Source organism: Ammospiza nelsoni, chromosome 13, assembly GCF_027579445.1.
Source record: "Ammospiza nelsoni isolate bAmmNel1 chromosome 13, bAmmNel1.pri, whole genome shotgun sequence".
NCBI lineage: Eukaryota > Metazoa > Chordata > Aves > Passeriformes > Passerellidae > Ammospiza > Ammospiza nelsoni.
This window is the reverse complement of record NC_080645.1, coordinates 11,076,423-11,093,768: the sequence shown is the minus strand read 5'-3', so window position 1 is coordinate 11,093,768 and position 17,346 is coordinate 11,076,423. Positions and strand designations below refer to the sequence as shown.

Genomic DNA, 17,346 nt, shown 5'->3' with positions numbered 1-17,346 from the left:
CAGAGGGATTTCAGCAGTGCCAGGATTCAGGTGCCCTTCCAAAACACAAGAGCAGGGGACTGAACTGTGGTAGTTTTAATGCAGTGATTTGCATGAAGCATGGAAGCTGTGATTCACAGCGAGTTCAGAAGAGGCTTTGTTTGTGTGCAGCTCATTTCCTGAAATGGGCAGATGCCTGTGGTTTCCATGGGTTGGTGGTGGCAGTCAGCTGGGTAGTCCCACTTAATGTGTTCATCAAAACTGAAGAGAGAGTTTGAACTGAAATCAAATGAAAACATGGTAATGCAACAGGGTGTATTGCCAAAGGAAACTGGAGACATTTTGCTCTTTCCTAGTTACAGAGCAAGGGAGCTCTGAGTTCTTTAGATGAAAAAGTTTAACCAGAACCTTGCTAATTGCTCTGGCAAAGTTCTTTGCAAGGCATCCCAACTCCATCCCAAAACAGAGGCAGCTGGACTAGGTGTGCATTTTATTTTTTTTCTGTCCCAGGGACACCCAACAGGTGGGAGCCTCTGGAGTCTGCCTGGGCTGCCCAAATTGCTGGGTCTCCCCTTTAATTTGGATCCCTGCTGGCAACCATAGCAATGCTCTGAGCTGTTCATGAGGGGTCCGAGCAAGGGATCCTTAAGAAAATAAACAGAGAAAAATATTGTCGGCAACAAGAGTCTTTTCACAAAAAAATATTTTACTAAAATAGGCAAAAACCCGTTGTTCTATTTAAAATGATTTACAACTGTTCCCAGCTGATCACAAAGTGTTTCTAAATTAAAAGCCATTAATTATAGCCTTATATAGATACAAAGATATGCAAGAAGTGCTTTGTAATTCCAGCTCTGCACTTCAGGTGAGAGCTTTTTAAATTACTTGGACCATTGGAGCCACCTGCTTGACTAAATGCTGAGGGCCCTGTGTTTCAGTACTCATCAGTGCATTGCAGTGTTAACATTGTTACTGATTTTTCTTATTTCTCCAGGGCAAATACTAATTAATGGATACAATTCACAGCTGATTAGCTGTAGTTTCTTCAGTAATTACATTCGCAGACTAACTGTTCAGAAGAGGATTTCTAACCCAGTTCTTATTTCACTCTAAGCTTAATTTGTTTTTTGAATTGTTTAGGTCCTTAAGATAATAACCATTTTATTTTCTTTCGTTGTTATAGGTACCATTAGATAATATGGAAGTTTAATCTTAGAAATACTCACTGATAATTGCTATGTGCCTTCGATGGATTTCTAGTTCAGAAACAAAAAATAAATGTGAAGAATATTAGTTGTGATCCATACTAACAAAGGGTGAAATATTCCAGTTTCTGACATCATTGCCTGAGTCATACACAATGGGATCTTAAATATTATGGCCTAAGAACAGGATGACTTGAAGGATATGTACCTGTAACTTTTAGCTTTGACATTTTTTGTTACATCATTTGCTTCCATAGTCTTAATAAAATGGAAAATTAAATTGTCACTCTCCCCTTTGTTTTACTTTAATAAAACAAAAGAGAAGAAAACCACCCTGGCAATCAGAAAGCAGTAGCTGTGCTGTGAGCCATATATGTCCATCAAAACAATGTAGAATTTTACTCTTCAAGGAAAAAATCAGCCACATTTCTGTTTTGAGGCACTGGAGCCCTTTGATGCTAGGGCCATTAAAATAGGGCAGGGTTTGTCCCCACTTATTCATCCAGTGTTAGAGTAATGCTTGCCTAATGTACCTTTGCCCTTAGATATCCTTTGAAAACTTGATTTCTTCTTTCTTTCTTTCTTTCTTTTTTTTTTTTTTAATACTGTAGAAAGAACAGCTCTATTTGAGCCATTTGAGTTTTTCATGTAAATCATTCTTAGTTTGCCACGAAGTGACATGAAAAATTCTATCCTGTCGATCGCACTGTTGAGCTGAAGAAGTGTCTTTGTGCAACAAATCCACACACACATCCCTATGTGCCAAAACAGTCATTTGAATGTGCAATTTTACTTGAATTTTTTAATCTCCAAACATGGGTGACATCTGGGCTTTTAAAAAATGGATGACATTATTTGAGTATCTGCATAGCTGGGGATAACAGAGTTTTAATAGCTATGAGGCAGCCTACATATTGTGCTAAGGCCTCTGTTGCTTAACATGTGTTATAGGTTGAAAGATTCAGAATGATAAGTACACAAAGGGAATTTGTTCCTTGAGAATGAGGGATCTCATTTTGTATTCCTTCCCTCCTTATGAGTGTCTTCTAATTTGGTTGATGTCCTGTTTAGTCAATCTGACAATTCATCAGGTACACAAGGCTCTGATTCTTTTTTTTTCCTTTTTTCCTTTTTTTCAAAATTTCCTTTTAACTTTGTCTTATTGCCAGAAGTGAATGTTTGAATTTTCAGGGAAAGAGCCTTTTTTGAAAGGATCACTGGTCCTTCCAGTGAGAAACTGGAGAGTCTGAAACATTTCACTGCTAAAAGCAGTCAGGCACCGAGTGCAGCTGTAGCAAATTGAGCTGAAGCAAAGTGGTTTTCCTTTCAGGACAGGTTCAGCTGCTCTGAAAGCACACCAGAGCTTCTTGCTTGGAAAGAGCAAGCTGTGCAAGTGCGTGGTCACCCATCCCCATGTGCTGGTTGCAGAGCTTGTGCTGCTCTTGGGAGTGTTTGCTGTTGTGGGGCTGAGGAGGGGGTGCAGATCCACCAAGATCTGGCAGGATGAGATAAAACAAAGCCTTCCTAAAAATATTTGTTTTATTAAAGTAGAAAATAGGAGTTAGGGGACAAATTCTCAGCGTGGCTTTAGCACCAGTGATGTGGCAGGGACAGCATGGGGGGCTTTTCCTTCCCTTATCACTCTTCCTTGCTCTGTGCCTGGTAGGGGCAAGGTGCACATGTGAAATCCCTGTTTTACTGTAGGTGCCTGACATGCCTGGTGTCTGTTCCTTGAAGCAAAGGCTCTGGATGCCTCCCTGCTCTGGGAACATGTGCAGGGCTGGTTTCCAGCCTACATGCCTTTGGAAGTGCTGTTCAAGGGCATAAGGCATGGTATTATGCTGATAATTCTCTTTCCTGTGTTCAGTCTATAGAAGTACCTATCTTCCTCAACCAATGTTCATACTGGAGAACTTGGAGGAGATGACTGGCATTGAAGGAAATCCCTTGTGATCACTGGCATGTGGAATGAGAGCTGCTCCTCAGTGGGAGCAAGGGACACTGGGCACATCTCGGGGTCTCATTGCCTGAGTTTCTCTGATTTGCAAAATGTTCTGGAGTTAATGTTCACTGGGAGAATGGCAGTTCCACTGGAGTGAAAGATAAACAAAGGGGGATTGTTTGGCTTTTCAATTTTGTGGAAAGAATGGGACTTCAGGAACAGCATTGCAAATTCTCATTCTTCCCCTTACTGGCCTTCAGCTCTTTGGAGACAGGTCTGCTTGGAGTAGGAATACAGCAGAAACTTCTGGCTGCAGCATCCTCTGGGTCAGGACCACTGGCAGAAATGTTAAAATGTGCATCAAAAAGCATGTAGTAGAGTAGAAATGTCTTTCCTGGGGGCCTCTTCCTAACAGATTCTTAATTTCCAAAGGCACCTTTAGGTCTCTGGGCTGGCTTTGCTGCATGGGCAAAAAAAATTGGAGAGATACACATGAAGATCTTCATTGTAAAGACTGGGGGATGCAGAGTATGTATAATAATAATAATAATAATGATGATGATGATGATGATGATGATGATGTTGAATCCAATTGAGCTCTGATTTCAAAGAACATCTGCAAATACTTTTTATCTGTTTGTTGTTTTGGTTTTGTTGTTTTTGTTTTCTTCCCCTAATCTTTTCTATGCCAGTGATGGGGTAAAGAAAAGTTTATCATAGCATACATTAAATCCAAATATTTATTTTTCTTTCAGTTTGGAAACAATAACAACTACATGAACATGGCAGAGGCAAATAATGCATTTCTTGCTGCAAATGAGGTAGATGTTTTTATTTTTTATCTATGCTCATATTCTGCTGTTTGCGGTGATAATTTAACAGACTTTGAATGGATGAAGAGTGAAGTGCTGAATTTCTGTGTGTTTTATGGAGCACAAAATAAAGACTTTAATGAGAAAGAAAATAACCTGACAGCTCTCCATTACTAGTCAATTTAGCTGTCCATAAGGCTGTTACTTACATAGCATGTCAATAGAAACAAATCTGCTTTATGTATGGAAAAAAATTATGAACAGAAGGAAACAAATAAAAAGCACAGTAGGTGTACACTTTGAAAGCAAGCTTAGTAATAGTCATTACTAGCTAATGTTCTAATTTTTCTTATAGATACAAATGGTTTAATTTGGGTTCTCAATACTCATATGAGACAGAAAACCAAAGCCAGCCCTGTTGCCTGAAATGTATGTGCTACATCAAGGAATCTTTTAAATCCATGGTCAGAAAAACCCAGAGGCTGGGCTGGTGGAGGCTGGCTGGGTTGTGGAGATGCTGTATTTGATCACTGCCTTTGAGAATGGAAACAGGAGAAAGTGTGGGAACTCCAGGCTCCATGTATCTGCTGGGTGGGGCCACCTTATAACCAGTTAAAAAACATCAACACACTAATCCTGACCCCAAGGCCAGACAGAAACTGCATTTGCTCATCCTTGAAACCCAAGCTCTTACTCCTTGCACTGTCTGGCATGTGCTCAGCAATATGGAGAACAAGAAGTGTTTAGAGGGTGCATGTCATAAATGCTCTTCCAACATGAAGAAAAGGTAGAAAACCAGGCAGCCCCGATTTTTTATTTTTGTGTTGTAAGTGGGGCTCCGTCACAGATATTCCTGTGCACTTCTAAAACAGTGGCCTGAGAGAAAATAAGCAGAAAGGTGTAACAATAAATATGAAGGTTAGAATTAAGGGTAGGATTTTATGAATCATTTATACAATGGTCACCATTTCTTTTTTACCCAGCAAGACTGCTTAGATAAGGGAATATTATTTGGCACTAGCTCCAGTGTTATTTGTGATAATGAACACAAACCCCATCTGTAATGACAACATGATGTTTCTTTCTGTAGAATTTCTTTCCTACATTTGAATCAAACATTGATGAAAGCTCTGCTGCCAGCAGCTGTTCAGAGACAATTTAATTCCAGCTGTGATAATTCACCGTGTCAGACATTGGCTGTTATATGTTGATACAACAGTTCTCCAGATTTGCATTTTTATCAAAAGGAACAAATGTTTTGAACATTTCAGTACAGATGGCATTTAACCATGCACACAGGTTTTTTGTTTGGTTGTTTTTTTAATATATGTGTAAGATATAAATATTTGAAAAGTTAATAACTTCAAAAACTGTGATTGGGAAGATAAATCTCACAAATGTTATACCATCTTTTGGTCATAACACCACCTTTCTGCAGTCCCAAATTGCATACTATTCAGGCTCTTTTTACAGACTGAATAGCCCAGTGATTTGGATTTAAGGCTACTTCACTAAGGGGCTTGCTTTCTTCTTAGATTACATCTATTTTATTCTCAATCTTATGTCTATGTTTGGTTTTTGTGTTTTGTTTTTTTTTTTAAGATATATACATATTTGGATAAATTACACACTCAGAATTAAATTCAGATTTAAAAATGTTAAGGTATTCATCAATTTACTCTCCCATTTGTAGCTATAAGTATTAAGCTATAAGTATTAAGATGAATGCTACCTTTCTAAGTAAAAGAATATATTATTATCTGGCTGTGTTATATATTTCTGCAGCTGTCCTGGAATTATTCTGTTAGATGGGGAAAAAAGATCCAGTTCTTATAATAACTAATATCTCAGAAATATGTCAAGTAAAGAGAGGTTCAAATGTACCATAATAATACTGATTTCACTGAACCCTTTTGCTTGAACAAGGAATAAAAATATGATTAAGTGTTACTGTTCGTATTAAAGCATGAACCTTACTTTGCAATTACTGCATTACAATGTATTTAATTATAGTGGTTTTGCATTAACATGAATGTAGCTTTCTCAGTATTATTTTGGGCCTGAGCACTGCTGAGCTAGAATCCCATTTTATTTCTGTAAATAATGCCTTAAGAGTGTAATCTTAGAGCACATTCAGGCTTAGAAGCCACACATTTGCTTTATGTTTTCTGTCTCTCTGTCATGATTACTACGACTCATTTTAAAGCACCTTAAATATTTATTGAAATAATATTTCAAGTGTTAATTACAGTGGTAATGAAAACAGCCAAATGCCACATATCAAGAATGAGTGTTTATCCGTATTGTTAATGTGATATGTTAGATTTCATTAAGCAGTAATGGGGTAGCAAATGAGTCACAAATTACAGTTGCATCTGTTACTAGACCACATTAGTGCCAAAATAACTGCAAATGCAGCCATAGGGTTATGTTCATTAGCCAACCACTTCTCCTGGCCAATCCATCCTTTGTGTTTGTGAACCACAGGGTCCTTGAGAAGAAAAATTCACACCTTTTGTAATGTAGCAGTGGGGAAGTCAAACATCTCCCTAATCCAGGCCCAGCCTTCCCATCCAGAATTGAGTTACAGCCTTGCAGTTGGAGGAGATGGGCAGAGTCTCAGCAGACTCTGATGGTGCTGCAGACTGCAGCAATCTGGGACCCCATCATTTCTGGTGTGAGACCAATAATGACAGCTGACAGGTTCTATATGCAAGCAAAGGTTTTCCTTGTGTTTCAGTTTCCATCCTCTCTCAAGCGGTTATTAATTTATATCATCATTAACAGTTTGAAGGATGACAATTTGCAGCAGTTAATGAGATCTTTCACTGAACTTATCATTTTTAAATTAACTGGCATTAAGTCACTCTTTGAAACAATGTAATTAATACATAAAACAATTCTCCCTTCCGCCCCAACCTGAATCCTGAACTAATGCAAACAAACAAATCCCAGAGCAGCCTTGCATGTCCAGAACAAGACAAGAGTGCCTATTTTAGGATTGCCAACTGCCCAATTTGATCAAGGCAGTCCTGATTTGGGTACATTTAAAATGGCCTAATTTCAAGCTCTGAATTTCTATTATTAAGTAGCAGTGGACCTGAAATAATACATGAAAGTTCATTTAACTCTCAAAAAATTTGAATAAGCGTAGCTCATTTGTTTCCCAAATAAAAGTCAGCAACGTTGAAGCCAGATACAGACTCTGAATAAAGATTATCCTTGACAGACACATGCACACGTACAAACATGCACAAACCCTGAAGATAACTGGCAGTAAATGTTTTGCTCAAGGCATCTTAACAGGTGTTTAGTTCATAACAAACCTACTGTTCAAACAAAGCTGGCTTGCTTCAGAAAGCACTGGGAGCTGCTGTAATCACCCTCACCCTTTCATACATCTCTCCTCCAAATTGCAACCTGTGTTTAAAAGGCTTCACTGTATTTTGGGGATAGAAAAGAAATAAAGAATGGTCATATTTCATGTTAGTGGATAAAAGCAAACAAAAGATGTGAAATGGTCAGTGCTGAATTCCTGTTGTGCGTGTGCTACGAAATTGTCAGTGTTTTATGAAGCGTGAGAGTAATGTAAGCTGTTTGTGCTATTTTACTAACATATCAATAAAGGGGCAGTTTGTTATTCAGCCAAATCCAATGTATCTGATATTTGGACTAACAACAGACAGATGTTGCTAATTAAGTACACATTAAAAAACTGTTAATACTGATACTCCACTTAAGCCATATGATAATGAGACTTAAATCTTTAATCAGAATGATCCACAGACCCATTCAGCATATGAAACTTAAAAATTTTATTGGTTATTATAGAATTTGCTTTTGAAAAAAAACTAAGATTTGGACTTCAGGTGTGGAGGTGACTGCTGAGCCCTAACACTGTTTGCCTTGTCCTGTCCTTTTCCAGCAGACGTTCCATACGCCGAGCCTTGGGGACGAGGAGTTTGAAATCCCACCCATTACCCCCCCGCCCGAGTCAGACCCCTCACTGGGCATGGCAGATATACTGCTCCCCTTTCAGGGCCTGGGTGACCAGCTGCCTGCACAAGGAAATGAATTTACGCCTCAGTTTCCCCCCCAGAGCTTGGATCTTCCCTCTATCACAATATCCCGGAATCTCGTGGAGCAGGACGGCGTCATTCACAGCAATGGATTGCATATGGTAGGTCTGGTTCTTTGTGTGTTCCCATTGCCTGATGGTGTCTGTCACATGTGGATCTGGGCCATCTCAGTTTTCATTGACCCCTCAGAAGATCTGTGTGCTTTCTTGGGTGCCTGGCAAAGGTTTTGCCAGTGTTCTGTGTCATGTTATAGGCATGTTCTGGATGAACGATGGCACGTGTGTTGTTACACAGCAAACAATGATTGGCTATTGCTCTGCTCCCTAAGGCAGTTGCCAAATGGTTAAGGGTTAAATACTGGTATTTTCAGCCAGATAAACATGTTTGTTAACATACAGTGCAATGCTATACTGTTTGTGAACAGATCTCTTGTGAAGAAGTGGTCAGGCTTTACAAACACAGAATTCTCATTTTTGGAATGGACTTGGAAGCCCATATCCATTGGCATCATGTGCCTCCAAGTGCTCCTAAAGTTCAAAAATGTGTTATACAGTTGGCACTGGCATCAAGAATTGAAAGACCATAGTGTTGTCCAGGGTGAACTACAACATTTAGAATGAATAGCTTGCCTGTATTTGAAGTGTAGGACCCACATCTGACATCCTTCAGGATATTTTGAGGGTGCAGTATTGAGAGTAGTTCAGAAGGAGAGCCAGACACAGTATGGCAGCAGGAAATGTGTTTCCCTACATCCTGTATATTCCATGGGCTAAGTCTTTATAAAAGGGAATTAATTTTTTTACACTTGTAATAGAAGTGACAGGGATGTATTTCTTGACAGTACTCAGAAATATAAGGCCATAAAAGACTTTGTGGTGTCCAGTGCTCTTGCTGGCCATAGAGGCTGAGGCAGGGTGGTCTTCTCTTCCTGGGCTGTGTCTGAGCCCTCAAGAACAGGGAGGCATGGTCTGGGTGTGCAAGAGCTGAGTGATGGGGACTGTGAGGCCAATTCCAGAGTTAATTAGAACAATCAAAAGCAGGGCTGTGTGGAGTTTCCTCCAGAATCTATACACACTGTAGGGCTGCAGTCTCCAAGGGAGGTGCGTGGGGCAGCTCCCATGGTGTTGCAGTGTTTCCCTGTGGGCTCAGGGGATCTCCCAGTGTGGGTTTCTGAGAGCTTTGTGCAGTGACATCCACACTGCTAGCCATGAGACACAGCTGTGAGCCAGTTTATCCTGCTCAGCATTTTAAACTCGGTGCTTACAATTAGAATTAGTTTCTGTGTTGCATATTGAAGAGCGAGTGAATGTTTAGCTTGAAAAGATATTTTACATCAACTGTATTTTTTTCTGATTAGCTCTTTTATATAGGACCTTTTGCTGAACTTGGCATAGTGAAAATACATATTTACTGCTGGACTGTAATAAAGGTTGTGTTGTTATGTTGTGATTTCTTTTTTTATTAGTCTGGCAAGTGAAAATTAATTAAAGATTTACAAACCAACAGGCAGTAAATATTTCTCTGTAATGCTACAGGCTGCTGACTTCATTGCAAATTTCAATATTTCTTTGGAGGTCATGAAGAGCAGCTAGCACTAATGCAGAGTGAAGCACAAGCTGCTCATTATTTAGGAGATACAGAATTCAGTCATTCTGTGGATCCAAAACAGGCACTGCCTAAAATAGGCCTTGAAGGATGTGGTATTTGTTTTAGATCTCATTTTGCACTGTACATGTTGGGTAACTTGTGAAGGAAGCTCAGATTAATAAAACCTGAGAGTTAAGAATGTTGTGCCTGAAAACAAAAGAAATGGAGTGTGTGTGCACTGAATGCAATGAAACTTGGTCAGAAAATGTTGTGGGCTGGATTGGTGTTGTGTGTCCCAGTATCCCCTCAATGCTATACAGTGGTATGTAACCTGACCCAGTTTTGCCCTTTAATTTTGCAACCTTTCACTGAATGTGATTCTTCCATGAGTAAATGCTTAACAGTACCAACCAGAAGAGGCCTCTAGATTGTGTTTCCCTTCACTCAGCTCTTCTGGTGCTGAATGGGAGGCTTCACATCTTTGCCTTTTCCTTGACTGCGCAATGTAGAAATGAACGGCACAGTTTACACTGGCTGCATTGCTAAGATTTGTTCCATACAGGTCAGTGAAAAGATGTAGAGAAGCTCCTGCCTTCTTACCCCAGTTTTCCAGTGGCATTTTTTAGGGTGATTTCCAGTTCAAAGCTATGGACTGGGAAATTTGTGTGCTACAGTTCTGTGGCAGAGAATTGACAAAGAATTGTGTGATTTGGTATGGAGGAGCCACATAGGGAGGTTTGTCAGATAGTCCCCACAACTGCTTGATTTGTTTCATGCTGAGAGATGGAGTGGCCCCTGCCATTGTATTCTACTCAGTAGACTTTTTCTCTTCTGCTCATAAATACTAGGTAGCTTTGGGAAGTTTAAAAATATTAACAGAGGGTCCTTACATAGCTTTCCCCTGAATTCACATAGCTCTCTTCAGCAGTCAAATTTTCCAGCAGTTAATCTGTATTTCAAAAATAAAAAAAATGAAAACATTATATCATATTTTATGTAGAAAATGTGCACTTTAATAAACTGGTAAATATTTATTAATAATATTAGAATTCATCCTTAAATTAGACATTTCATGAATTACCTTGCCTTGGAGCTATAAAAACTTTATTGCAGCAATAAAAAAATGTAAAGGAGGCATTTTGACTATGAAATTTCATTTCATGGTCAATTGAATTTACTATATCTGAAAGAACTAAAGATGGGGTTGTAAAATAATTATGATGTTCGTACACACTTACAGAACAATGTTCTTATCCAGCGATACTGGGATAGTCTTATTTAAACGCTGTATTAATGGTGTACTGCTAATCACTAAAGCTTCTTGGGCTGAATACAAACTTAAATAATTTTAATATTAACTGCATTGAGTTTATTGCTTATCTCGTGAAGCATTAGAGGGCTTTACTGTAAGCAATATTTAATTTAGGTAAATGTAGTCCTACCCTGTTGCAAAGCCTGCTAGAAGCATTTCACCTTGAGAAATGTCATGAGATTTTAAATCACAAATGTTGAAAAAATAAAATGGGCTTGGACAGAATTATGATTAATACTGTGTGTCTTTGGCTTTTTTCTATGCACTACCTGACATGTTCACCTATAAACTTGAATGCAGAATTGCCAGAGGCATGGTTAAAAATAGGTTATGTCAAGGTTTTCCTATGTCTCCCTCAGGGTATGGAGTTGGCTAGGTACCACATAATGCTTCTGCAAGTATCTCACATATTACTCACAGGAAGACACACACGTGGAAAACAAAAAAGGGAAAGAAAAAATATTTAACATATTCTTTATGTACTATTATATTGAAAATAGTACTCACGATGCAAGAAAGATATCTATATATTTATTCTCAGCATAAATAGGACCTAGCAATTACTAAAGATTGTATTGGTGAGTTAACCATTGCTTATGCTATTATGATATATGTACTATGGAAAGAGTGACAGTTTGTCACAATGCTGATTAACTTCATTATTATTGGCAACAAACACAACACATTTATCTTTACAGCATTTTTGCCATTTAAAAACAGTCAACAGCAACAAAAAGAGGAGATAAAACGGAGGCAGTTTGATTAATTTTAATATTTTAATAACATGCAAATAAAATTCTGATGTTCAAAAAGGACTCACTGAAAAATGGAGTGTTGATGTACATTTGGCTTCAAAGAATGCACGGATTTACATGATGCAAATATTATCCCTATAAATACTTGAATATAAATAAGCAGAAATCAACAGCAATACCCTCATTAAAAATCAACCCTCAATATTTTATATTAATGCTCTGTTTTCTGTTGAGCTGCCCATAAAAAAATATTTTAATCTGCAAACTGTGGCAATTCTATATAACTACAAGTTTTGCTCCTGAGGGTTCCTTTTTTTAACACCTCTCTCTAATCTGCCCAGCCTGCTGAGTAGCATTGACATCAGTAGTACATCAATTTCAGAAAGTGGATTATTTTTACTAGACAGCTATTGTGACATATTGGGTCAGTCATAAATGAAAGATATTCATGCAAGCATGCAATACTTGTAATGAAGTCTCACTCTGACCTTCTGTATGATTGATTCTGTAATTTAGTTTTCTCAGGCAGTGCCTGAAATGAAATGAAATCATGTTGAACAAGTTTTGAATACCCACAGTGCACCAGGAGAAGAAAAATCTGCAGCCCCAGAGGCTTGAGAGAGAGCAGCTAAACGATTTATCTCCATGCTATTATAGCCTTTGCCAGCATTCAACATTTCTTTTTTTTTTTTTTTTTTTTTTTTCTTATTTGGCTTAAGTACTTAATTCTGCAGGTAGCTGTAAATGGGAAAATAAAATGCTGTTCAGATTTAAAATGACAGGACAGGAGTATGTGCAGGGGACTGATAAAATATCTTGAATAGAACTGACCTTTCATGTAGCTGAAAGTTACTGGGGGATTCATCCTCATAATTACCATATAGATTATTTTTATTTCTTTCCTGCAATGAAACATTTCAGAGAGCAGTAGTGCTGATTGAATGAAAATTGAACTTGTTAACATTCTTTTCAGCTTAGCCTGTTGTACATAACAGAAGGTTAGCTTTGATGAATTTCAAAATTCTCTTTCTGATATCTAAGAAACAGACAGTAAAATAATTGTCTTTTTTCAGTCTGTTTTTTCCTTTTATTCAAAAACGTACAATTGTTGGAAAAACAGAACTGATAGTTTTATATATTGCTCACCACATTACTTATGCTGTTAGAGAAAATGTGTTTCCTATTTGATGAAGATTTGTGCCTGTTTATATTTTATAATTGTTGCAGTGCTGCCAGTGCAGTCAGGATTCTGCACAGATAAGGCTAATTTGTAGTGGAATATGCTCATCTTTAATTATATTACTCCTTAGGAGTGGCACTGTGCTCAAATCAAACGCACAATTGTGACTATTGCTTTTATTTGAAGAAGAGACTTTTAAAATAAACACCTCAAGAATGTGGCTTTAAAGAGATGAGGTGCAAATTTGAGCTTATTGAAGGCTGCATACAATAGAAATATTATTAGTGTTTCAGAACAGTGGTGCCTTTTACTTACAGCTCAAAATCTTTTTTAGTAGCTTAAATTCCCAAATTACTAATGAACTTTAAGTGAATAGATTAACATAAGACTGGAAAACTAAAACTAAAAATGTTGCTTTGAAATTGGCAAAAGATAGTTATTTCACTACTCACCTGACTGGGTGCCTCTCATTTATAGGTTTCATTTTCCTTTACAAAGAAATTTATTTCTACATCTCTCTTTTAACACCCAGTCAGTAATCTCCTATCTGGAGAGCATGGAGTAGGTTTTCAATTAATAAAATGTTATAACAACATTGTTTAATGTGTTGCAGATGAAACAGTTATTTCATGGGTCATTAATGTGTTTAACGCCTGGAATGGTTTATTAAAACAAGCCCTTGTTATTGTTATGGATGTGTTTATTGTCATCTGTGATGCAAAATGTACAACAAATTTCACAAGTTTCTGGGTATTAGTTTATAGAAGTAGCAATTACTCTTAATAGAAAAAGAGATTCTCTTCTATTTTTTCTTGGATTTCTGTGTTGAGTTGCTAAGCTCAGGCTTTAAATCAGCAGTGTTGGTCTGGCTTGTGTTGGCCTTTCCCAGCAGAAATGGCAGCTGTTATTGCCACTGGTTGGCAGAACTTGTGGTACCAGGAAAAATTAATCTCAAGCAGCCCTTGAATTAAAGGATGCTTGGGCGGCTCTGAGCAGTGACATTTGGCCATGTACGGAACAGGAGGGATGCTCTGGAAATTGAGACCTTTAGGTCTCAGCTGGCGGCTCTGGTGGCTGCTCCCAGCTGGGCTGGGACACAGCTCAGGGCTGGGTGCTTTGTGGATGAACTTCAGAGTCTTCTCAGAGTACTTCCTTCTTGTTTGGTGTGGAATGGAATATTTTATTCTACACCTGATGAGGCAACTGGGTGTTTTGCAGTTACCTTCCAGAGCACGTGGGTGCCCAGCAGCTGGGCCCTGGGGACAGGTGGGGACAGGCTGGGAGCCCTGGAGGCAGCAGAGGCTCTGGCACAGAGGCTTTGGCCTGATGGGAAGATGGTGCTGGTTTGCTAAACAATAGTGTGAAGACTTTCATATCCTCAGTGACATTGCAATTCTCAGTGTGGATAATGTAGAGTCATTTTTCTGAGACATGCTTTCTTCTCATTGACCAATGAATGGGTCCCCTGTTAATGAGAGGGAAATGTCTTCTGCTGTTCTTAAAAACAGGCCACTCATAGTAACTGCTAGAGGGAACCTGTCCATAGGAAACAAAGTGGCAGCAGTTGCCAAAGACTGAATAGAAGGCGCTAAACTAAACTAAAAAATAATAAAAATTGAAACAGGTAGGTTATTGCCTATTGAGGTCATGAGGGAGTCCTGCATGAAGGAAGAGAAGCACAGTAACATTGGAACAGTTGGGGAAAAGACACTGTTACTATTTTACAGTAATAGTACCTAAATCAAGATCCATCAGCTCCAGAAAATATCGTGAGGTGCCATATGAATCTGGGGCAAAGGATATGGCTCACTGGGAAAGCTGTCAGGAATTGGAGCTGAAGCTGAGTGTCTGATGTTCCTAAGAACTGAGCTCAGAAGGAACTCAGATGTCATGTTTCCCCTTGGACACATGGGGAAACGTGAGTGGCAATAGTTACCCAATACTCAGCTTCCACTTCAAGTTTGTATTGAAGAAATGTGAAGCCTCTTTAGAGTGTTTAATTATTCCATGTTGTCAGCTGGAAGAAAAACCTACCTGGGTCTGGTAATACAAAACATAATGAGACTGGTTTCTGATTTACTTCAGAAACCAACAAGTAAATGAAAAAACCATAGAAAAGAAAAATCCCCCCCAAAACATAAAGACAACATATCCCTGAACATAGCTACCAACACTTGTAGCAATTTTCAAACATAAAAATGCCATGTAACCCCTGAGCCTGTCCCTCTGCAATTCCTTGCACAATTCTTGTTACCTTTGATAATGTTTGTTAGTTGTCATGCTCTCTCACACTCTCTCCCCACATTCCTTACTGCATAATAAGCACCTTTGAAGTCTGCCTTTGATTTGGGAGCTGAAGCACCTGAGTTGTGGAGTTGTAACAAAACTGCTAACAGCGTTTATCTGATGTTCTGGGACTTAATTTCAACTATCCAGGATTTGTTTGCAATGTGTCATCACTGTTTGCATACAGCAGACCTAAGCTTGTACTGCTAATTTGGAGAGAAGCTCCTCATGCCAAGAGACTCCTCAGATCAGAGCCCAGATCTGTGATCTGAGTCACACATGTATTGTGATCATGCTGTTGGGTGCCTTGTCCAAGAGGAGTGTGATTCAATATGCTTAAAAGTATGGTAGAAGCTTGGGAGGAAGGGAGTGGGGAGTCTGGTTTAAAATGCCTCTACAAAATGGTGTAAAAATTAAATTGTGAATTAGGTGGTGCTAAAACAGCAGCAGCAGCCACTCTGGGTGGGTGGAGGTCTTTGACCAGCCTCTCCTTGTCTGCAAGAGCAGAAGGGCTTGATAGCAAATGAGGCAACCAAGAAGCCTCTCTGGCCTGGGTTGGGGTTCATGTGAGGAATCTGCAGGCTCACAGGAGAGTAAGAACAAAATTCCAAAGAGAAAACCCTCCAGGGCAGGGTGGTGGGGCATCTCCAGTAAGAATTTGAATAAAGAATTGTAAGAATTTCAGAGACAAGTCCTTAGTTTGGTACTCGTGTGATTCTGACCTTGCTGTGAGCTTTGTGTGTTTCCTCACCATGTAACACAGGGTTTTGGTAGAGTCTCACAGCAGAGCATGCTGTCAGTGACTGGGTCCAGCACACAGCACCACCTTGCAGAGGCAGAGAGTCCTGGGACCTGCAGTGGGTTCTGGCAGGGTGTTTGGCCCTGTCCCTGGCACCTTCCTGTTTGCAACCACATCTCTGGGTGCTGCTGCCCTGCCTGGTGTCACTGTGTGCCCAACCCCTGAGTGTGCTTCCACAGCAGAGATCTTCACTCGTGCTTTGCTGGTCTCACATTGCACCTCCCACCCCTGTCAGTGCTGCAAGGAAAGCATTAATGACATTTGCAGTGTGTGCCTTAAACAAGTGCTCAGTGTTGAAAATTGTTGCTGGAAACATCCCAGTTGCCTATGCACAAACCAAAAAGGGGCAAAATTTCAGGCCTGGGGTAGGCAGGAACAAAACTGATACTTTGCATTGCCAGGTTCCATTATCTGTGCAGTATATATGCAGTAGATTATGCAGTGTGTTATATAACAGGTCTGTGTAAGTGCAAGAAGTGGTACCACAAATAAGTGACTTGATTTTGAGAATGCCTGTCTTGTATGACCCCCATAGTAGCCCCCAATGACCCCCAAATAACTTGCTCTGTTTTAAGGAATAAATCAGTGGACCCTCAAGTTCTTTTCATGTTTCTTCTATGGTTTATGTGTTAGCAGAAGAGAATAGAGGGACTGGATGGGCACACAGACCAGAAAATGGCATGTTGTTCATGTTTTTCAGGCAATAAAATGTGTATGAACCTCTTGTCACCAACCCATCTCTTAGCTCCAGATGAAGACATATTTTTTAATGAATTGACGTGCTGTTTTTTGTACACTTTTTTTGGGAATCAAATTAGGTAACTTTACTTTCCTACAGAGACATGAAGTGGAACATGGGAGTTTTTTCACTGCCAGAGAAAAGAAGCTGCTGCTTGTAGGATCTCCTGATAACTGCAGTTTGACAGCTCTATTAGTGGTGATGGTGTGTGTGCAGGGGAGAGGAAGGACACTTCTTCAGTGGTGGCAGTACCAAGTGCAACTGTTTTGTATTCTATTAAGTAAGGATTTAATCTCTGACAGAGAAAAGCATCCTGTTAGTTTGATTTGTTTTGATTGGCAGTGAAGTCCAATCCTGTAAAAATTTAGATTAATGGATTCTTTTATCTATGCTTTACTTGTGGAGAAAAATAATATTGAGGATTTCTTCTAGAGATATGCTGACATGACTAAAAGTAAAGGGAGTAATTTACAGTCAGGGACAACTGAGGATTTCACTCCTTACATTGCAGTGCATTTGCTTCAACTTAAATACGTCCTTTAAAATATTGCATCAGCTTATGTTACATTGACAGTGATGAATTCCTCAGGCAATAGAATGTATAATAGTTTAAGTCAACTTCTGAAACCAGGGCACAGTGAACATAACCATAAATGTTGGATTTTGCTTAG

General features: G+C 39.1%; 1 protein-coding gene across 1 annotated transcript in view; it reads left to right on the top strand.

Annotated features, from left to right (window-relative positions):
- Positions 1-17,346, top strand: part of TOX3 (TOX high mobility group box family member 3) — a 73,506-nt gene that overhangs the window by 44,679 nt on the left and 11,481 nt on the right. The window contains exons 2-3 of the mRNA XM_059481599.1: positions 3,882-3,947; positions 7,864-8,118. Of these exons, the coding sequence (XP_059337582.1) occupies positions 3,882-3,947; positions 7,864-8,118 (321 nt within the window). The remainder of the gene's footprint in view (positions 1-3,881; positions 3,948-7,863; positions 8,119-17,346) is intronic.